The sequence below is a fragment of the Solea senegalensis genome, linkage group LG9, assembly GCF_019176455.1.
Source record: "Solea senegalensis isolate Sse05_10M linkage group LG9, IFAPA_SoseM_1, whole genome shotgun sequence".
Classification (NCBI taxonomy): domain Eukaryota; kingdom Metazoa; phylum Chordata; class Actinopteri; order Pleuronectiformes; family Soleidae; genus Solea; species Solea senegalensis.
Genome location: NC_058029.1, coordinates 6319682 through 6341575, shown reverse-complemented (window position 1 = coordinate 6341575; position 21894 = coordinate 6319682). Strand labels below are relative to the sequence as shown.

Sequence of the window (21894 nt, the reverse complement as noted above, 5' to 3'; positions counted from 1 at the left end):
TAAGTGAGTGTGTACTGTGTGTATGCGTGCGTGAGATCTACAGCCACTTTATTAGGTACACAAATATCTTATCAACCGATCAAATTAATGCATTGAGGCACACGGTCGACCCGATGATCAGAATAGAGAAGATGAGTCATGCGACTTTGGACGTGACATTGTCGTTGATGGAAAAATAGATACAGTGAAATATTGCGATATTTTGCACGGAGACATTAAGTATGCTTTTTTTTTAAAGCATATACTTTATTTTACGACAAATAAAAGTGAAACTTTTGTCGATTATCATAAAAACAGTTTCAATTGCCAAGTGCTGATTTTGAATACTGATTACTATTTTTCGGATATCGTGATAATATCATGTCGTGGTATCTCTACAATCCCTCTCATTTGCTCTCTCTTGCTTAACTTTACTCGCTCACGGTTCTGCACGGAATCTCACATCAACGGCGGAGAGAGACATTGGACAGTGTCCACAACACCGTTCTGCGTAGTCTACGTACATCAAGCAATGCAGGGCATGAAACAGTAGGTGGTGTCGTAACAAAACAAGGAAGACATTTACCTAAATATCAACTTAACTTTTTTCTTGCACAAAATTAAAGCACTTTCAATGACCCATGTCTATTTAGGGCGATTTTTAAGGGCCTTGACCTTTTTTATTATTCACAACCTTTCAAGGATTCTTTCAAGGACCCGTGGGAACCCTGTGTGTGACAGTGACACGACAACGCAGGTGACATTTCAGAGCAGTAATCATTATATCCTAAGTCTTTTTCCTTGAGGTTATCTTACGGTCACGTGTCATAAACGTCCGACGCCTACAGAGCATTGTCTGGAAAATATTTATTTATCGAGTGAGCTTCATGAAGTTCGGGGCTGCGTCGTTTAAAGCCACAGGTCAGAGAGCGATAGAAAGGCAACAGCAACTCAAATAACATCAGAACGAGTGAACAACACAACGAATGGGCTACAGCGGCAGAAGAACACACCTCATGCCACTCCTGCCGCTTTATTAGGCGTATTGTGTACCTAAAAAGAGTGTGTATATACATATATATAAACTTCTGAGCTAAAGAGCAATATTGTTGCCAATTAGCTTTTTCCTCACCACAGACACAACCAGGCACCTGCATCCTGCTGCCACAGTACCAAAAAATGATTCAATCCCCACTGAAATCACTCCCCAAAGTAAGATGTTTTTTAGGAACCTTTATGTCTTTAGGTGTCTTTAACCTCTCACAAGGAACCAATAGACCTAGAGCCACTGACAGAAAAAAACCAAAAACACTCTTAACACATTAATGCTTCAGTTGTTGCTCTTTTTTTGAGAATATGAAACAGAGAATGACACCAGCCTTATTTTTTTTTTCTTCACTGTGAACAATAAGACAACCAGGGAGGAGAGAAGCTACTAAAAAGTGACAGCTCAAAAATACTCCAACTAAATAAAAACACAAACGTGGCGATAAATGAAACCTAGAGACGTGTAACAATTAAAGCAAGCTAAGAGTAAATGTGCAGGAGACGGTGGTAACAGAAACGGAAAATAAAACACGGACAGAATGAATGAATGGACACCCACATAATCTATATGCAGAGGTAAGGGGCTGACACTAAATCCTTTTCTACACACACCAGCTGCTGAATTATCGCCTAACTACGCCATGTTCTTTTTGACAGATATGTTATGATGTCTTCAAGTGCAGTCCTGTGCAACACACTCAAATACCATTGTCTAAAGAGACAGGGGATGGGGGGGAGGGGGGGATATAAAATACGTTCTGCGTTTTTTGTTATTTTTTAAATCTTAACAAAAAAAGACATAGAATTCAGCCTTTAAAAAATCTCCTCTTCTTAAAGCCGTCCAAAGGGTCCTGCAGGTAAAATCTCTCCTCTCCAGGAACACACACACACACACACACACACACGCACGCACCCTCCATCGGGTGCTGCTACGTACGTCACAGTTTAGCACGCGTCAGTGAACTACTCATGAATAAATAATCTGATAATCTGATAATAAATAAGAGGAGGTGGGTGGTCCTGGATGTGCAGGGTTCAGGGGGAGGAGTAAGATGAGGAGCTGGAGCTCGGCTTCACTCGGGCTGCTCAGCTCCTCGGTAACGTGATGGGAGTCTTGACATCTCTGTGTTGTGACATCCAGACAGGGAGCACCAGTAGCCCCGCTTCTCCCTCCCTCCCTCCCTCCCTCCCCTCCCCATCCCGCTTCATCCATTCAAGTGTCAACTGAGTCTTAGTGCTCGTCAGGTTGAGTCCAGCAGCAGCAGATCATCAGCTGTCCATGCTGCAACATTCTGACAGGACAGGAAAAAGGCAAAGATCACTTTATCCCGGCGGCTCACGCTCACGGCGCTGCTCTGCTTCCACGCGCTCGTCTCGAGTCACACAACACACACGCGACTGCAGTGTTAGTCGTCCCCCGTCCGTCCCAGTGGCTGCAGTTTCTCACAACCACGTAGACGATTTCAAAATACTTTTTTCCGATCCCCTGGCACATTATAGGGATCGTTACTTTTTTTTCTTTTTCTTTTTTTTGAAGCCATAACTGGTCGCCCTCACTGAAAGCGCGACAGCCAGTGATGACAAGAGGACAAACTGGTTTTAGTCTGTTTAACAAAAACCTCTGCTCAAAAAATCAACACCTACGTGAGCCTCTGATGTCTAAAGAATGTGTTTGGTGATTTCTCTGACCTTTTCTGAATGGAAACTTTGTGCCACTTTGTAAACCGCTCACTGCCCGAGCCAAAGTCCACAGAGAAAATCAGCAATTTTACATCACAGCAAACAGGAACTACGTGTTATTTTGTGATTTAGGTGTTGGGTGTTTGGTGGGTGAAATCCTTAGTTTTAGATTTATCTAAGCAACACAAACTTACAAAACAAGGTAGCAGAAGACCAGCAGCTCTCGTGTCCATGCGAGCTAAAAACGCTGCTTTTCTCAATGGACTTTGGTGTGGGACAAGTGAACAATTAACAAACTTCAGTTTCCAGCTGTAAAAAGCTTTAAAAATGTGTAAACAACACATTTTTAGATGCTTGTAGATAAGCAGGCGTGGACATTATCAGGTGAGTCTTTTGTTAAGTGGCTTAAAATCTGTTTTTCACACTGGTTCCTGACGATGATGGCATGCTGGCAACGTGCCGTTTACAGTCCCTAACAGCCATTCATGCAGGTTTTCATGCTCATACCATTGAGCCCTTCTGAATCCTGGACATCGAGGAAGGGGGCGGGTCCCCAGATTCGGACGGTTCCGTCGTCTGAGGCGCTGGCCAGCAGTCCAGGCAGGACGGGATTCCAGCTCACGCAGTTGACCGTGCGGGTGTGACCAGTGAGCTCTGCGATCGGCAGCTCGCTACGCCGGTGCCAGATGTAAACTTTGTGATCTGACAGGCAAACAGGAGACTTTGTTAGCTGCTACCACAGTGAAAAGATAGTTTTACAAATTAAAAAAGGGAGAATTTCACTGACTTTTTCTGGCAGTACTTTGCTGAAGGTGTACAAGGGTTGCTCAGATTATTAACTGAATGTTTATTTTAACCTTTTAGGTACAGTGTAAGTTTTATGACATTCAAATTGACTTTTAAACATGACACGCTTGACATTGAGACATTGACATTAGGGCCAGGTTAAAAAAAATATAGTTTTTTACTATTTTCTGATTCATATCGATTGTTTGTGTACAAACTCCAAACCAGAGTTCCCACAACTTAGTTGAATTAAAGGACTTTCCAGGACCAATTCCCACAAATCCAAGGACCAAATGTGCTGACACAGCTTAAGATGGGAGGGAAACTTTTATTGTTATATGCAGAACGCTCTGCATCTGGTCAAGTGATTGTCCTTGGGATCTTGGTCAAAGTCAGTCTTTGTTCAATTTTGGTCCCCTGAGGATAGAACTTTTGGAGATTCTACTGGGTAACTACTCTGCCAAGCTTGCTACTGAAATATATTATACTGTCTTGCCTTCACTTCCACTGGCGATGAAGTCTTCATTGTGGCCCCCGAGGCAGGAGTGGATGGTGTAGAAACCTTGGGTGACCCCTTGATACTTCCTCACCAGCACCCTGTCCTGCAAGTCCCATAGGTGCACGCCCTACAAACACAGAGGGTTTTTTAACGACACACCTCCAAACCTACATGGAGCTCAACCACGACTGCAGCGATTGGCTCAGGTTTAAATGAAAGAGAGCGAGAAAAGCTGAGGTCGTAATGAGCTGCTCACCTGGGTGGCCACATTGAGCAGAGCTAACCTTCCATTTTTGGAAACAGTGAACGACATGATGGGATGGTCCTCCTGCACGCTGGAATGATACAACACAACAGGATCAACATGCCGAGTACACCCAGTGCTGCAGCAGTGGAGATCAGTCTCGAGTGAAACATGTAGTTAACTGTCAACGAATCATTTTAACTTTAAAGTTCTGCAAATCGATGCAGTTTCCTTTGATTTGTTACCGGCTGTTGTCTGGGGCTCCACTGCATCTTTTCATTCTACAAACATCACCTTGTAAAAAAAACATACAAAAATGACTTCCATACTCTCTGATGTGAGTGAGAGCCTGAAACTGGTACAGGAAAAGCAAAATAACCATTTAAATTTCTAAAATGGCTACATTTTATGCAGATATCCACAGGAAAAGTGGGCGTTAATGTTACTCAGCTCAGTCACCGCGGTGACGTACATGTTTCTGTCAGTCAGGTCTTCAAAGTTGTATCCTCGGATACGCTGGTGGGTGTCGGATGCGAGAACGGTCCGGCCGTCGCCCAGACACCACAGGCACTGAACCCGAACTCCTTCCCATGAGTCAAGCAGGTTTCCATCCAAGTCCTGGGAGTCAAAATAAAACAGAATGCATTCAGAACACACCATTACAGATCCCAACACACCCATCCACTAACATGTAGTGTAGTTCACTAACAGGTAAGTCTGTAGTGTAAATTATATATAGTAGAAACCTCTATTATTGGCCACGTTAATTTTATTTAGCTACAGTGTAATAAATGTTGTTATTTTCAGTAAATCTATGGACCAACCCCCAAAAAACATTACTAAAAACACATTATCTTTCACATTATATTCAACGTATAGCTCTTTTTTGTTTTACTTACAAGAATTATATACTTTAAAAATAAAGGTTCAACTGGCTCTGTGTCAGAAAGTCAAACTGAACTATGTTGGATCCTGAACATAATTATGAAGTTGCTCTCCAAAATCCTCCATGGTTTACATACAGTGCTTAACCAATGTATTAGACCACTACCCAATGTAAGGTTTATGCCACAGTTGCCCTAAATTAACAACATTAGTGGTGAATACACCAGCATAACTAAAATGACATTGTTAATGCTATAATTTTCAAATTTATAGAAGTAAAAATAGTAAAGCACATTATTATTTCTTGATTAAGATTAAATTATATATTGCATTCCTGAAAGTTGTAGTAGTTGGATGTTATGCTTGATTCATTTCACACTTGTCTTGTATAAAAAAGTGAATTCAGTTCATTCAGTTATTTGCCAAAAAAATACGTTTTTAAAATATTTCTTGTTTACTTGTTTTTATGACAGGCTGTATAATAAATTAAGCAGTTTAAGTTAAAAAAAATGTCAAGACATACAGTAACTTCCCCTTCCCTTGTATCTTGTGTTGCATACAAAACCATTACAGTTTAGGAGTAGGGCCACTTTTACAAAGTGAAAAAGTTTTATTAATAAAAACAATAATAATAATAAAAAAACCACGACATTTTAAGGTTAAGGTTAGAGTTAACACAACCCTGAAGTGAAAGAATCATTTGAGGTTTCAGCGTCTTTCTTTGTTTACAAGGCAACCTCGGTTAAACTCAGATCATGAGTCATGTCATTTTAATTGCACATCAAAGGCTCCTACAGTGAACAAACAAGCAGCGCTTGTTTCGTTCAGTGCAAAGACAGGGACAACTGTGCACACGATGACACAGGATGTTTCAAAGTTCATTTCATTACAGCATCAGTGATCTGGACTGGTAGTGGCTTCAGTGATGAATTAACACAGAGTCAGAGCCAACGATACTCACACACTGGTAAAACTGGCCTCTCTGGCCTCCGGTGACGAAGCGTTTGCCATCTGGATTCCAAGCCACACTGGTCAGGCTATCTTCATGAGACTGACTCATCTTTGTTCGTAACTCCCCCGTCTGCACAGCAGAGGCGAGAGGTGGGAGAATCATGAGTGGAAAGGTCAGTTTCCACACACTGTACACTGTAACACAATCATTTCAACATTGTTGGGTCACGTGACTGAAAATACAGAGTCATAATGGCCGACATGGATCTTCCTTCAGGTTTGAATAAAAGTGTTTTAGGGCTGCAATGATGATTTGATTATTAAACGAATACTAAATTAATCATCAACTATTTTGATACGTGATTAATCTGTTTGAGTGCTTTTTTAAAATAATTAAAACAAGCTCTGTGACTTTTCAGCTTCATAAATGTGATAATTTTTCTGGTTTCTTTGCTGAGCAAAACTGAGCAATTTTGATTTGTGGACAAAATAATACATTTCAGAACATTGTGATTACCAGATTTGGGAAACAATGATCAACATATTTCACCATTTTGTGACATTTTACGGACCAAACATGTAATCGATTAATCGACAGGTTAATCGATAATGAAAATAATCGTTAGTTGCAGCCCTAATGTGTTTAAAGATGATTATTCCGACTAAATACAGGTTCAGTTCCCTTTTTTGATGCACCATTTTAAATCTCTAGGATTTAAATAAAGATGAGTTAGGGTGACTGGGTAAAAAGGCAAGGTTGCAGGGACTGGCTGAAGTTGCAATGATTTTGATTGTGACATCACGAAATCCTGGAGGGGCTGAAAGCCACAGCAACAATAGCCTAATTAACATTTTAAGTCAAATACACAGCTCGTTGAGACCTGATGTTCTCTCTCATAAGTGTCACAAAAAACTAAAAGTGAGTCAAGACTATCTTTTACTTCTGATCGTACGCCTCAAAGCGTGTGTCAAATGATTCAAAATGCTGGTTGTATTTTTCAACGAGCCTAGTTAATGATAGCATAAGCCTCCAGGCGAGTAGTTGCAGGTAGTGTTCACTCACGCAAATGATCCAGCAACAGAGACACAGGAGTACATTTCTTTTGTTGTGAACACAGATAATATTTTTGTGAAAGTGGGCAGCTGTGTGCGTGTGTGTGTGTGTGTGTTATGTTGTACCTGTACATTCCACAGCCACAGCTCAGAACAGTCATCAGGACCACAGGCTATTAGGTAGGTGTCGTCTGGACTCCAGGCCAGATAAGAAACGCCATAAGCATGACCCTCCAGAGTCTTCAGCAACTTGAGCTGCTGGGTTTCCTGTTGACCAAAAGACACAACAGTCCTTAGTCCACTTTATTTCAGCATTCACAAGCTAACAGACTTTTCTTTCCTGCTACAAAGTGGAAATAATGACGTCAGCAAAAATGTGCGAGTACCACGTCGACGTGCCACACGATGACTGTGGTGTCTTTGGACCCGGTCGCTAGTTTTGTGCCGTCGTTGGAGAACTTGCAGAACCAGACTTCATTGCAGTGTTCGGTCAGAATCTGCTGAGTGTAGCAGGGGAACTGTTTCCTAAAGATGAAGAACAGATGATGACTTCAGTGATAAGAGGTGTAGTCGTCATCGAAGTAGAAGAACCCTCAGCCTGGTTTGAGTCCTGCTACAGTGCAGCGAGTATGAGTGTCCTTACCTGCTGCAGGTGTGGTCCAGGAGCAGGGACACAGAGTCCAGTCCACTGTCCAGCTTGGTGTTGTGGTAGAGGCAGCGCTCCCTCTGCAGCTCAACCGCCTGCTTCAGCAGAGTCTGCAGGCGGCGAGGGGGCAGCATCACTGAGGGAGGCAGGTAGGCTGCACGCACACACACACACACAGTTCAGACAATCAAAAACTGACGAGTATCTGACTGTTCATTCTTTCTGCCACTGTGCTGTGTAGTATTCAGCGCACTAATGTCGACTCAGCTCAGTAACACATGTTTTATTTCAATAATTCATGATTTAGTGTTTGTTGTTACTGTGGTGACAAATCTGCTGAATGATTTGCGATTTCTGCCATCTAGTGGAGCAGCCATTACTGTGGTGGCAGGTCGCAGTGACTCACTGTAGTGACAGCAGTGGAGTGGAACATTATGAATGGCGGTATTAACATTACTCAAATCTTAAATAATGGCAGAACAACCATCGTGGCAAGAGTCCGACACCGAGTAGAAACAAGGACTACTTCAGCACCACTGGCCACATTTCAATAAATTAAGCACAGTGTAATATGCCACCGTGATAGTAACTTAAAGAGTTAACTTAATATTTATACAGAGCAGAGATATAGCAATGGAAAAACAGTGAACATGGCAAGGATTGATGATCTACTTCCAAATGTTGAGATGTAATAGCCTCTGTTCTTCAGCTGAAAAGTATTATTTTTCCGAATGTCCATCCTCGAGTCCAGATGGACCGGCTCCCATTGCTGCTCATTACCGGGGAGCTTTCAATCTCGCCAATTCTTTACTGACAATTGAAAATAGCCAGGATGACCAGCTGGGACTGATGGGGCATTTTCAGGTCCTCAGCTAAGACAGTGTAAATTGGAATTAAACATGGAGCTTTACAAAAAAAATCATACAGTGTATGCCCAGCTTAAGAAAGAAGCCCTTACACCTGTGACCCACTGTTACCCACAATACAGTGAAAGTGTAATCTTAGCAAACACAAGGAGACAAAGTTGAAATGACTCTTGTGAGTAAGGATAATCATTTCCTTCCTAATTTATGCACATTTTGTCAATTAAATACCACGACAGGATTTAGTCTGAAAAGTCCATGTTTTACTGATGACATTGATGTTGGCTCTGTTCAGTTTCAGTAAGTGAGTATTTACCCTCAACTAAGCCAATTTCACTCGTCTTTTTCCTGTCGTACCATGTCAAAATATCTGCCATGAACAAAAGAAAAGCAGATAGTCAGCTCCTGGATTTCAGCGTAGGTAGGTAAGTTCATTTTAGTAAAACATACTATATGTAAGAATGACTAACGGGCGCTGAGAAGTGGATTGTACTCACTCTGGAGCTTGTCCAGCAGCTTTGTTCGTGATGCCGTGCCTTTGCCTTCCCACTCTGCTTTGGCTCGCAGGTCTTCTGCGTGACTGCACATCAGGTACCTTCAAAACACACCGATGAAACATTCTGAGAGTTAGAGCACATGAATTGTTCTGTTCTGACATGCATCTCTTCTCACTTCTACAGACTCTTGCTGCACAACCATTGCATCGAAAATAAGGTTAGATTTTCCGAAGCTTCAGTCTTAACACCAGCGTCATTTGTGTGTTGTGGCTGATTGTTGCCATAAGTGCATTTTAAACAAATACAAACCAGAATATAGTTCCTTCATCAGTCTGCACTCACTGAAAACAACATTTTCAGCCATGCTGATCATACATTGTAGAGTCTACAAATATTAATTCAATTGAAAAACTCAAATCATACAACTTTAACATTATATAATCACTTATATCATTCCTGTGAGGGGTTAGGGTTACTGCAACATCTTTCCTTTCTTTTTTTCACTAAATGTGCTGCAGTAACATTGGATACTTCCTCGTTATGGGACTAATAAATGATTATCTCATCACGAAAGAGCCAGACTGACCCACTCAGGACGTGGATACGTTCTGTGTTGTACTTGAGAGGAGTGAGCTCAGCTCTGAGCACTTGCAGAGCTTCCAGGACCTTCCCATCTTCAAGATACTCCAGATACTTCTGCTGCAGCAGGAGGAACTTCATCCTCTGCACAGGAAGACAAGAACGGAACAAGGCAAATAATCACAGAGGGACTGTAGTCAACAAATTCTCCGGCTTCAGACTCCGGCTGATTACAGAGACAGTGTACTGTACATGCTGGTGAGACAGCAAAGTGTTAAAGCTCCAGTGCATATCGCCCCCCTGTGGACTTCTGAGTAACTGACAAAACAGTGCGGTCTCTATGACGTATTTCTACTCTCATAAGCCGTGTTTCCACCGAGTGGAACGGTCGAAGCACACGCAGTCAAAGCAAACAGGGGAAGAAAAGTTGCCGGATATCCTCATTTGTTGTCTGTTGCGTCTCATTTGATGTCTTTGTTCGTTTCACCGGTACGACGAGACGCTACGTAACTCGGATTGTGATTAAAATACGATAGTGAAGTCCTACTGAATGACCGGGTTTATTGTCAGCAGAGACCGTTTGGGGTTTTCAGCCGTAGTGGAGACAAGAAGGACTTGTCTGCTCAGTTGTGACATGAAAGGCGTCCCTCTGTTTGCAGTGTGGGATTGTCTCAAAAGACACCAAAACAAAACAGTGAGAAAGAGAGTCACACAGAGAGTGAGTCATGTGGCCTTGATAGGCTTAATCTGGATTGTGTGACACTCGTTTGACAGTGGTGTGAATGTAGCAGGCTTTTATTTATATTTAAGAGCTACACGCACTACAGTGTTTTCATAATCGATTCATCTGTTGATTATTTTCCTTATTAATCAAGTATTTGTTGTCAGGAAATGTTGGAAAATGTCGATCGGTGATTCTCAAACCCAGAAATGATGATGTTCTCAAATGCCTTGTTTTGTCCACAAACCAAAATTATTCAGTTCTAATGATGTCTTTGTTATATGGAGCAAAAGAAACCAGAAAACCAGAAAATCACATTTAAGAGGCTGAAAAATAAGAAGGCTTGTTTTAATTAACCCTCTAAAATCAAATAATCCATTATCAAAATAGTTGGCGATTCATTTAGTCATCGATTATTAAAACATTACAGCTTTAAAGACACATGCCAGTGTTGTGAGAACTGCTGGATTTGTCACTTACCACTATGGCACTTGGAGAATGCATCATTGCCTTCAACTCATTCAGATCACTCTCAGCCTGAACGTAAGACAGGAAAGGTACGACTGTTAGGGTTCTCTAGGTCAGGCTGATCAGCAGAAAGATCACCTAAATAATAAATATAACATAGAGTGCAAAGAAAACGTGTTTACAAAGACTCCTGAGTATTCTGGATAAGATCACTTGACCCCCACCTTGTCCCACTCTCCTTCCATAACGTGATTGCGAAACCTGGTGGCAGAGGGATGCTCCAGTCTGCAGCCCGACTCCTGCATCAGGAGATCCACTGTCTGACTGTAAACAACATCCACAACAGAGCAGAGAAGAAAAATCAATTAACATGACCTCGCAAATGCATCCACTGCAAAGCCGCCGTCAGAGATGTTGTCTCTCGTCTCTAAGATGTGTGCAACTTCCTGCCTGTTGCTGTCATGAGGGCAATCATGTTTTTTTAATTTAATAATTATGACGTCTTGTCACGCCCAAAGTCAAACAGACTTCCGAGGGAGATGATGGCGTTCCCTCGCAGAGTGGTATGTCACAGTAAATAGCTGTTTCTTCACGCCCTTTTTCTGCTTTTTTTTTTAGAGATAATTATACATAATTATACTTTGATGGTAACTAACTTGTTTTTGCCCCCTGGATACTAGAGTAACAACTAATGATTATTTTCATAATTATTTATTTTCCTGATTAATTGAAAACTTGGTATGGTCCATAAAATGTCAGAAAATGTTCATGGCGCTTAAAGAACACAACAAATTTGAGGCCAATTTCCTGGTGAATGGAATGACAAGTACTAAATACATTACCAACACATATGTTTGTGAAAGTGTATGAATGCTTTAAGATAACATTTGTTTGTTTTTGTCGACTTAGAATAAATAAGCCTTTTAATTTTAACTTGTACTTAAAAGTAGGGTGGGAGATCGTTTTCTGGAGCATTTTTTACTGTATTGCTTAAAATCCCCGAGTGTAACCAATTAATTAATGCAATTGTTGTGCTCCTGTTTTCTGAAGGCGAAAGTGGCTTAGACTTTTGAATTCAAAATGAAGCCTTGCTCTAACTGTTCCAAGATCTCCAACCCTACCTTTAACAAAAATGCCAAAAAAGAGAGAAAGATTTATCTATCTGGTATGTGAAAGCCATAGTTAAGGGATGAGTGCTCAATTTGTTACAATCTGCAGTTTCACCATTAGATGTCGCTCTTTCTTAAACACTGAACCTTTGTACCTTTAAATTCTGTACAAAATGTGCCATACAATACAATGAAAACCTGGTATATTACAATTGTCTCATATTGGTGACGGTGGTGTGGGGGCCCAGATAAAGGCTTGGGCCGCCCCTGGTTTGTTTTGGATGACACAGTGACAGGTGGCAGCTCCTCACACTTCACAGACTTACTTTAGACCCAGGTCGTGTAGATGTTGTCCTATCAGCCTGATGACGTCCTCCTCACATTGAGACAGACGCTTCTTCTTCTTCACCTCAGTCGAGGAGGTGCTACTGCTGCTGTTGTTGTTGCAGTTGTTGGGCGCAGGCTGCGCGGACACTCCGTTGTTGTTGTTGTTGCTGCCGCTGCTGACACCGTTTTCATTGTCAGTGACTGCCACTAGTCCGTTGGAGTGAGCTTCCACGGCGGAGGACGACTCGCCGTTCTGTGCTCCGTTTCGACAGGACACCTCCGAGTCTCGCTCCTGTCCGGTCCCGTTAGCCTGCATCTTAACGCGGTTATTACGGTTGATGACACGACGCGGGTAGAAACAGGCGACCGAGCGCAGCTCGACACTGCGGGGAGAACAAAACCAGCCGTTCGGCCGCCGAAAGGCCCACTGACCCAGATGCAACCCCGGACTGCCCTGCTTGCCCCTAAGGCCGAGTCTTCGCGAGTGTTTCGCGGCGACGAAAACCCGGTTTGGGGCTCGGAGGACGACGTGACAGTGGCCAGAATTATTCAGAGAGCGACATTTTGTTGTGAGTCGTCGTTGTGCTGCGCTGTCAGGACGCGGTGACGCCGCGGTGAAGTTGTACGGAGCTTGTTATTGTTGCTCTCAGACAGCTGCAGCAGCGCTGTTATGGACGAAGCAAACACAGTGACGTCAGCGGAAATTCCTTCACGTCGCGTTGTGTGCGCTGCGTCACCTTAGGGGGCGCCATTACACCATTTCTTTTTATTATTTATTTATTTATTTATTTATTTATTTATTTATTTATTTATTTATTTATTTATTTATTTATTTATTTATTCATTTATTTATTTATTTATTTATTTTATTAGGGTTCGAACCCTAACTTGCTATGATTGATGATGGGTAGTTGCTGAAGACGTCTATGCAGAAATGGTACATTCGCCGAATTTCAAAATAAAAGTCTTTGTTTTGGTGCGGAATGACGTGCAATTTACGATAAAACACATTTATGATGCAAAGTAAATCTGTAAATTTAAAAACATACAGAAAGAAGAGTTTATTGCGGTTACACTCCCTCTACCCGCTCCCCCTCCATTCCTGTGTCTCTGATCTAATCACAATCTAATGAAGGAATTTTTAATGAGTCTGGATGATACATAATAGATTAAATATAACTGGAATATTGTTGTTATCAATGTGTAATCTGGCAGTGGCTTCAATTTAGATTTAGAAGTTGAACTTAGTTGAAACTATTGTACTTACAATACTAAGGGAGAGGATTAGGGCCACATGTAAAAAACTGTTTGGAAACAACAAGAAATAAAACAATTCCGAGATTAAAGTCAGATTTAAAATTTAAAGATTTTTGGATACTTTTTCTTCTCATTCAAAGTCAGAATTCTGACTTTAATATCAGAATTATGAATTCAAGAATTCAAGAAAGTGCCAGGGCCTTAACAGCTCTGTGCAAGTATTGTGCAGATTATTCTGAGATTTAAATGAAAGTCAGAACTCTTTACTCTTTTTTTCCCCTCATCTTTCTATTCTCAGTATTCTGACTTTTTTCCTCTGAATTCTCTCACTTTAAGGTCAGAATACTGACTTCAGAATTACAGACTTTAATTGTGTTTTGTTTGTTTAATCCTCTTCCGTACATTACTGTGTCTCTTTGCCAAGCCAGATTACTAACATCTATAAACACGTGGTAATTCCTGGCTATGAAAGCAGAGTCATAGCCCCTGAAAGACAGAGGCTGTGATGTTAGCGCTGTAGCCTTCACTGTCACCGAAGCCTGCACAGATGTTCATCAATGAGGTAAAATAATGTAAGATAAGTCCCACAGTACCACTGTTTCCATTCACTCTGCAGTAATCATGACACAACACTCGTCTTTATTGGACTTCTTTAATCAACTCACCTTATGATGACAAACAACTGAAATGAAAGACAGCACATTGACTGAGAAACTAAAAACAGGACTGGGATCAGCTGCTCACAGCAGGCTAAGAAGAAGACTTACAGCATGTCTAATTCAGTCCACAAAACTGCAAGAAGGAATCAAAGTTCTGAATCAAAATCTGACAGAATGTGAACATTAATGACAACTAGAACCACAGCACTGAATCATGTTGCCTTGTCGATGCCATCAGCTGGCGTGGGCTCTCCAGATGGCATTTCAGTGTTCTTGTGTTGGTACATCGCTCAGAAATTCTGTCCCAAAACAAAACCTGGAGTCATATACAGAGTTGACACGTTATTCAAAGTGCTATTTGTTCCCAAGCCTGAGATTCTTTTAAAATACAAATAAGGATACAGCCATGGTTCATGTTGTGGCTTTTACACCTAAAGCCATTTCTATATCATTGGCACTTTCACATCAGTGTTAAAAAAAGACAACATCCCTGTCATTTCCAATAAATAAATCCGACCAATAAACTGCGTGTAAACTCTATGTACAGTAAGGACGTGTTCAGTCCATTTTCCCTTTCTTTAAAGTGAACAAAACATTACATTATAAAAATATGAATTAAAGGGGAAGGAATGATTGAACCTTTCCTTAAAGAGAGGTGAGCATCGGGTTTGTAGAAGAAACTATTGCACTTTCATCCCATTCTACAGAGACACTAGTGGGTTTTACAATCTGCCGAGAGAAAAAAAGAGCAGTGGCTCGTGAAATCCTTTCCCCCCCAAAGCTCACAAACGTGGCACCTGCTGCTTCCTGAAAACCCCTACACCTGAAATACCAACTTCACAGGGAACACTTTAAACTCCTTCCATCCTAATTCCATCCTAAAACCGGAGGCGAGACCTGCTGTACATGTGAAAGAATGCATCTTCTACGCCGGAACGTCTGTATCCACGAGTTCAAACGACGCCACAGATCGCCACCATACACAATCCACGTCAGTGTTTGCAGAAGCACGTGCACGTCCGTGTCCGTTTCAGATCGTGTGCACAAACAAGCAAGCAGAGGCCGAGAGACACAGCAGTCCACCTCATTTACACACAGCGTCAACATGAGAGCTGCACCTCAGTGCTTCATATCGATCATTAAGGCTGCTGTCAGTCAAAATATCTTGTTTTAAATCGCAATATATTCTGACAGCCATCACAGAGTCTTTGCTCACTGAGGCCAGTGGTTCTCAAAATGACCAAGAAAAACGTTAAAATACAGTGGTCTAAATATGGCTACAGCCTTTTCACAGGAGGCAGATTTATTCCCAATAACACAATTTCCTCTCTCATCATCCTCCTCTTCTTCACATACACTTCACATATTGGGAGTGACTCTAATAATTATACTTTTTTGTAAATCGTTTCATTCTCTACACACAAACCCTGGTCTATGCAGTAGAACAGTATTCCAAGTACCACCAGACCACCGGTGCTACACGTACCACAGTTTGAGAACCATGGTCTTTTTAGGCTGCAGGCAAAGCAGACTTTTTCTTGAATCTTTGTTTTTCCCAGGCCGACTGACTATCTGTCAAACCGTTAATAAAATTCCATCTGGTTTGAAGCCTCGAGATTCACTACTTGGCCAAATATCCGCAGCTGTCAGTCACACTGATGACCTCATTCATATGTGCCATGTTTTTAATCGTCTATTCTGCTCTCAATGGGAACAGAATCTCCAAAATTTACCTCAGGCGCTATTGAAGAAGACCCAAAACGTCGCCATTAAAAATATTCTTATATTGAAGTAAATGCATTACCTCACCCCTCACTAAATCTGGTGACAAAAGGTAGGAGGGAGATTATTTCTAACACAGGCAAAGGGCAAGAAGCGAAACAAACGATGACAAGCTGACAGCAGCTTTAACACATCATATCTCTGCCATTTCTACATTAGTGAACGTGAGCCTTCTCTAATTCCTCGCAGCTTCGTTTTGCACATCGCTCTGACAAAAGGAAGATGACAGATTTTTGTACCGGGCTTATTTTTAAAGCGGACTCTCCAGGCTACACTCACTACAACTGATCCAACAGTTCACAGTTGATCCTCGTAGTGTTTGTCGTCACGTGTATCCAAGTTAACAGATGTGCAGTGTTATCGCGAACCAATGAAAGCCGTGCTCTAATAAACTGGAATCATCCTGTCACAGAGCAAAGAAAGAAAAATATAATTGTGCTGACTTTTGCAGATCCCCCGCCTGGAGAGGGACCATGGGATTATTTAAAGGGATAGGGCTAGTTGTATGCAGTACTACCACATAGGCTCACTTAGTACAATACATGCCAGTTTTTAAGTGTACTTTAAGTGTACTTGTTCCAAAGTTCATATAGAAAAACAGCATTTTTAACTCGCAGAGCCAAGAGTTGCTGGTCTATAGCTGCCTCGTTTGGTAAGTATGTACATTTAAAACACAGAAGTGACAAAATAACACATTTGAACTCACTGATGGAGGCAACAGTCGAGCAACAACTCCTGTGTGCTGCGATGTAAAATTGGTGATTTTCTCTGTGGGCTTCATCTTACAATGACTTAAATTGGTTTGTTGAGATGCCAGCATGTCACACTTCAAAAATCCCCCAAACTATCATTTCAACTCATTTAAAAAATGACAAACACAGCTGTTAAAGGCACTCCCCATCAATCCAGAATCAAATGTGAAGATATTTCTGCCGTGTGCCGTCAGCCTCTGACGTTAGAGACGAGACGTCGGTTTCCTTCAAGTTCAACAAGGCACCCAAACAATCCAGAGGGCAGCAGCAGCGGCGTGTCCTTCACGGTGGTTTAGGAGCGGAGGGGACAGGACAGCGCAGCGTGGACATGTGTGACAGACGTCTGACAGTCTGACTTCAGGTCAGTGTAGCCTGTGCAGTGTTTGTGTGCTGAAGTGACGCATTCCAAACCAGGGTGTCTGCAAAAAGGGGCCAACTTGTGTGTATATGTGTGTATGCGAGGGTGTGTGCTTATCTTTGGAAGCGTCAATGGGAAGAGATAAAGCCCATGGTTTTATTATTTAAATGATATCCTTTTATATTATGTCATCTCACTGCAGACATCTTGAATTTAGACTAAAAACAATTGGCAAAAACTGCAGCTGCAAGTGTGACAGAGAACCTGCTCAGTCCAGTTATCAACACGTGTCCGGGGTGATCCGAGCACAAGTGGACGCTCTAACTTTATCAGGTCACACCGGACAGTAGATTGTGTCTCTACATGATGCAGAATACGTGTGTGTGATCAGATATCGTACATATGTCACCGACACAAAGATTGCATGAGGTTTTTTGTATCAGGACCCACAGCCGTGTTGTGGGAGATTTTCTTTGTGTCGCCAAATACACGATCAGAATTTTTGTGTGTACGTTTTGAGTTGTGTGCATTATAAAAAGTTTTGGGAAACGTTGCCTTCACCCATTTGAAAAACGACGGCAAAACAATGGATAAGCTTTGGTCTCTGTGCTAACATCGTGGCAGTAGTGAAACTCTGACAAGTGTAAAAATATACTTTTTTTTTTTCAGGTCATTTTGAAAACTATAGCAGTTCAGAGGAAATCAGCGTTTCGCATTTTTCATTCACACCGATAAAAGAATGTGGTATAACATTAGTATAACAAACTGATTGGATGTCTTCAACGTGTCGTGTGTGTGTGTATGTGTGTGTGTCTATTCAAACGTCCACTTGTGAAGGAATCACCAGAGACGGATGTTAATACCTAATGCGAACAGGGCCTCGGGTGTGACAGAGAGGAGAGGCAGTATAAAGGCTGTCTTTGAGCACTTTCGGACGTGACACCACGGTACAAGCTTCCAATTCATTCCAAACTTGTTCAATTCCTGTTATTCACATTCAATTTCAAGCCTTTATTAGCCATATTAGATTTAGTGCACGCCCCCAGGAGCTTGTAGCTCTATGGGGCCTAAAAACTGCGCTGTATTATATCCTTAAATGTACATTAAGATAAGGCGAACACTTCCTGTCGCCACCTATTAAATGTCCTGGATTAAACTGAACTGAAGTTCTCACTGCAGTTTTGTTGTTTGACAACAAATACAGATTTTTAAGTGACATGTGCCATGTGTTGGCCCTGATGTTTGCGTGTCTGTTAGTAGAGCATGTCATGACGTCAGTCATAATGGATGGGTTAAGACTGAGTAGCCTACATGTGTGTCATTTACACATGGGAACCATGGCACCGTCACACCATGGGTTGGGTCTGTACAGCACAAATGCAGCCTTAGCTGCGTCGTAGTGGTTTGAGACTATTGCTCCATTGGGCTGTTTTGGATCCGACTGACAAATAGACTTTATATCACATTTAGTAAATTTGCACTGAATCTAGTGTTTCTTTGTGAAAATGTGCAAGTTTGGAGTTTATGAGCAGCTTCACATGAATGAAAACCTGGCCTGACACATTAGCCCCATCTACTCGTCACTTCATATAGTCTAATTATTATTATTTTTTTATATAATTTATATTTATTAAATATTGTGCCTCTACACATTCACTGCTCCGGTCATCTTATGTCACATTTTCAAACAAAACCTCCGCTGGCACACACGCTGTCTATCTTTCCATGAGTGTGTTCAGTAATGAGTGGCGTGGAACGTGGATGTCAGTAGTACTGAGATGTGGACTGTAAACAGCAGCTCAGGCCAGGTCGCGTCCTCCGGGGGCCCCTCCCCTCTACAGTCATCACACGGGAGGTGAGTGTGTATGCGAGTGTGATCCTTAGCTGTCCACCACCTGGTGTGGCAGAGTGACGGAGGAGCCGTTGATAAACGAGCCCTGTTTGTCTCTTCCCTTCAGGAAATACGTGAGCAGCTCTCCCTTTCCCTTCACAAAGATGGGCCCCCTCCTCACAAAGCGAAAGCCGTACTCTTTCAGGATGTTGTAGCAGTCCTCCACCACCTGGGGGCAACACACACAAACACACGTTACATGAATGAACGTGAGCAACACGCCACAGTCAGTTTCCATGCACATTGTCCTTATTCCATTGTGTTTCCATGAATCTTCCTACCATCCATGAACTGAATTCTACTAAAACTCATCGCAGTCTGGAGTTTTTTTGTCTGTTGTCTGTTGTTTTCTCCTTCTTCTATTATTTCTTGGTTTCAGCCAAACAAATAAAAATGAGACATGGCTCCTACAGTATCTGTGACACCAGGTACCACATACAGTTAGAGCCACATACTGTATACTGTATTTGGGTGTTTTTGCAAACAGACCTGTAAACAAGCAGCGACTGAGTATTAACGCACAAACCTTTTATTTATCATGATTTGAGTTGGTCCTATTATACGTGAGCCCCTGAAAATGGCCAATGATGTATAAAAATGCTTATAATTTCTCAAAGGTTATTGCAAATTCAAGCTGAGAGTCCACACTTTAATCACACCGTGATTGTTTTCATTTCTAAACTCATTGTGGAGGCAAACGTATGTGGCCTTAACTGTATCAAACAGAAATGATTGAAAATCCGTAGGTAACCAGTTCAGATGTAGCCACCCTTTAGTGCATTTTGAAAGAAAACAGAGTAGCGTGCATGTAGCCTCCGTTTTTCTGCTGCGCATCTAAAAAAAAAAAAGCAAAAAAAAAAGTTTTTACAGCTGCTCGCTGAGACTGGGCTTTATTTAGCAGAGTCACTTTTTGGATCCTCCACCTGAAACAGGTGACAGGACAGTATAGAAAAGGGACTTTTCTATATTTTGGGTATTTTATGAACTAATTCCATATCATCTTACTAAGATCTTACTGAGAAATTATTTATTTTTTCCATATGAAAAGAGGCTTTACAATGGTGCAGTTAATAATTACCCATATGTATTGCAGTTGGTAGTAAGGGGAAGCTTATTTAAATCAGAATGCACATTGGCTGGGTTCAAATAAGGTCACGTAAACCTAGATTATAATAAGGTTTGCATTGAACATAGTCAAAGTAAAATGTGCTGCACCTGGATGTTTCCCATGACTCCTGTGGACTCCATGCGACTGGCCACGTTCACAGTGTTGCCCCAGATGTCGTAGTGCGGCTTTCGGGCACCGATGACTCCTGCTAACACTCCACCCTTGTTCAGACCTGTACAGGAAGGACGTGAGATTAAGACTAGGAGATTAAGAGATTAAGGCTGAATTTGAATGTTTGTATGTGCAGTCTAACAATCAAGGAACAACACCGAAAACAAAGTAGAACAGAATGCAATGACTTAATGATCTATCCTTTGCACACAGACATTTCCTTTGTTACAAAACAGTATTTGGAGTGAAAACACACTCAAAATATCAGGAAAATAAGTAATATACAACCGTCACATAAAAACAAGCTAAAAGAAGCCAATAATATCGACATACAGTATGTACGTATTGTATGAATGATCAAATTTGTCTAAAACCACATGTCTACACACACAGAAATCTCAATATACTTGTAATTAGGGCTGCAACGATTCATCTATTATTAATCGATTCCCAAATCAATTGTCAACTATTTTGATAGTCGATCAATAAGTCTTTTTCAGCGATTAATACAAGTTCTCTTATTTTTAAGATTCATAAATGTGAAAATTTTCTGGTTTCTTTGCTCCAAATAACAAAGAAATCACGGAACAATTTTGGTTTGTGACATTCAAGAGACGTGATCATTTCCCGGTTTGATAGATTCTGTCTTTGCTGTGCGCTTTCATAGACTGAGTGACGTACCAATGCGAAGCATGAAGTTGTTGAAGGACTGGTAGTTGATGTTCATGAGTGTGACCTTCATGGCCAGAGCAAAGTCTGCCAGATCTGCCAGGTGCTGCCAGCGGTCTCTGTCAGACTGCTCCTCCTTCTGTCAGACAGAAAGCAAACAGCTCAAAACGACACCTCAACACCTCTGTCATCAAAAGTGATGGAAACATCAATGGAAAATCACACCAGGACTCATTACTATATAGTGATAGCTACATAGTTATGGTGCAGTAATGTGTAGGCCCTCATGTTTCTCCTTAGATTCTTTTTCTACTTCTTTTCTCAAACCTATTATTTCACGAAAACACCAAAATTCAGAACCCCTAAAGTTGTCCCCGAGCACTTGTTTATTCTTGGTAGTTAGGATAAATTGTACCAAATTTGGTAGGCATACAGTATGTACCAGGTCAATATGAGCAAACAAGTCTCTTGGATTCTACTGTAAACCTAACAGGAAGTCAACCATTTTGAATTTCGTGATAATTTTTGCCTCCTTTTTCCCACCTTTATTATAAATATAATGTGAAAATTGTTGGTTTTGGGGAAATAAAAGGATTTTTTTTTTTCTTTTAGCTTTCGCCATGGAACAGGAAGCTGTGATAACGTACTGTACATGTAAGAATAAAATATCCAGCCTGGCCCAAGGGGCTGAAGGTCTGAATACGTCTACATGTCAATATTAGTTTCACTGCACCACACGGTGGACACAGGAAGTGCTCTAACTGACCTTCATGCAAGTGTAGCCATTGCTGACATCTGGGGTGATGCCTGACGCTGCCATGTAGGTGCTGCCGATGGTCTTGATTTTTGTGATGCAGCGAAACTGCGGTTCGTCGAGCAGCTGGAATGGAGACAGGTGGACGGTTACGTGAAG

The 21894-nt window shown here is 41.6% G+C and overlaps 2 protein-coding genes across 3 annotated transcripts in view; both read right to left on the bottom strand.

Annotated features, from left to right (window-relative positions):
• Positions 1 to 3004: 3004 nt before the first annotated feature.
• wdr26a (WD repeat domain 26a) lies at positions 3005 to 13042 on the bottom strand. Of its 2 annotated transcripts, XM_044033209.1 has the most exons (13): positions 12334 to 13041; positions 11123 to 11222; positions 10911 to 10967; positions 9717 to 9853; positions 9131 to 9228; positions 7768 to 7924; positions 7511 to 7649; positions 7251 to 7391; positions 6082 to 6201; positions 4708 to 4853; positions 4248 to 4326; positions 3989 to 4118; positions 3005 to 3408 (listed from the first exon to the last, which is right to left on the bottom strand). In XM_044033209.1, exons 1-13 carry the CDS (start codon positions 12648 to 12650, stop codon positions 3179 to 3181), a joined length of 1851 nt encoding a protein of 616 aa, XP_043889144.1. In that variant the 5' UTR covers positions 12651 to 13041; the 3' UTR covers positions 3005 to 3178. The 2 variants fall into 2 exon arrangements, with proteins under 2 accessions (XP_043889144.1, XP_043889146.1); XM_044033211.1 differs by lacking the exons at positions 3005 to 3408; positions 3989 to 4118 and having other exon boundaries at positions 4258 to 4595; positions 4669 to 4853; positions 12334 to 13042.
• Positions 13043 to 18715: 5673 nt separating this feature from the next.
• adcy3a (adenylate cyclase 3a) overlaps positions 18716 to 21894 on the bottom strand; it is a 28595-nt gene continuing 25416 nt past the window's right edge. Inside the window, exons 18-21 of the mRNA XM_044033208.1 lie at positions 21748 to 21861; positions 20994 to 21120; positions 20249 to 20373; positions 18716 to 19202 (exon numbers count right to left, since the gene is read on the bottom strand). Of these exons, the coding sequence (XP_043889143.1) occupies positions 19023 to 19202; positions 20249 to 20373; positions 20994 to 21120; positions 21748 to 21861 (546 nt within the window). The 3' untranslated portion in view covers positions 18716 to 19022. The remainder of the gene's footprint in view (positions 19203 to 20248; positions 20374 to 20993; positions 21121 to 21747; positions 21862 to 21894) is intronic.

Excerpts from the sequence above, each read along its gene's own strand:
- wdr26a (XM_044033209.1), bottom strand. The coding sequence starts at position 12,650 with ATGCAGGCTAACGGGACCGGACAGGAGCGAGACTCGGAGGTGTCCTGT. Across the intron at positions 11,223-12,333 it reads CTACACGACCTGGGTCTAAA|TCAGACAGTGGATCTCCTGA; the intron begins GTAAGTCTGTGA and ends TGTTGTTTACAG. Across the intron at positions 4,327-4,707 it reads GACCTGACTGACAGAAACAT|CGTGCAGGAGGACCATCCCA; the intron begins GTACGTCACCGC and ends GTATCATTCCAG.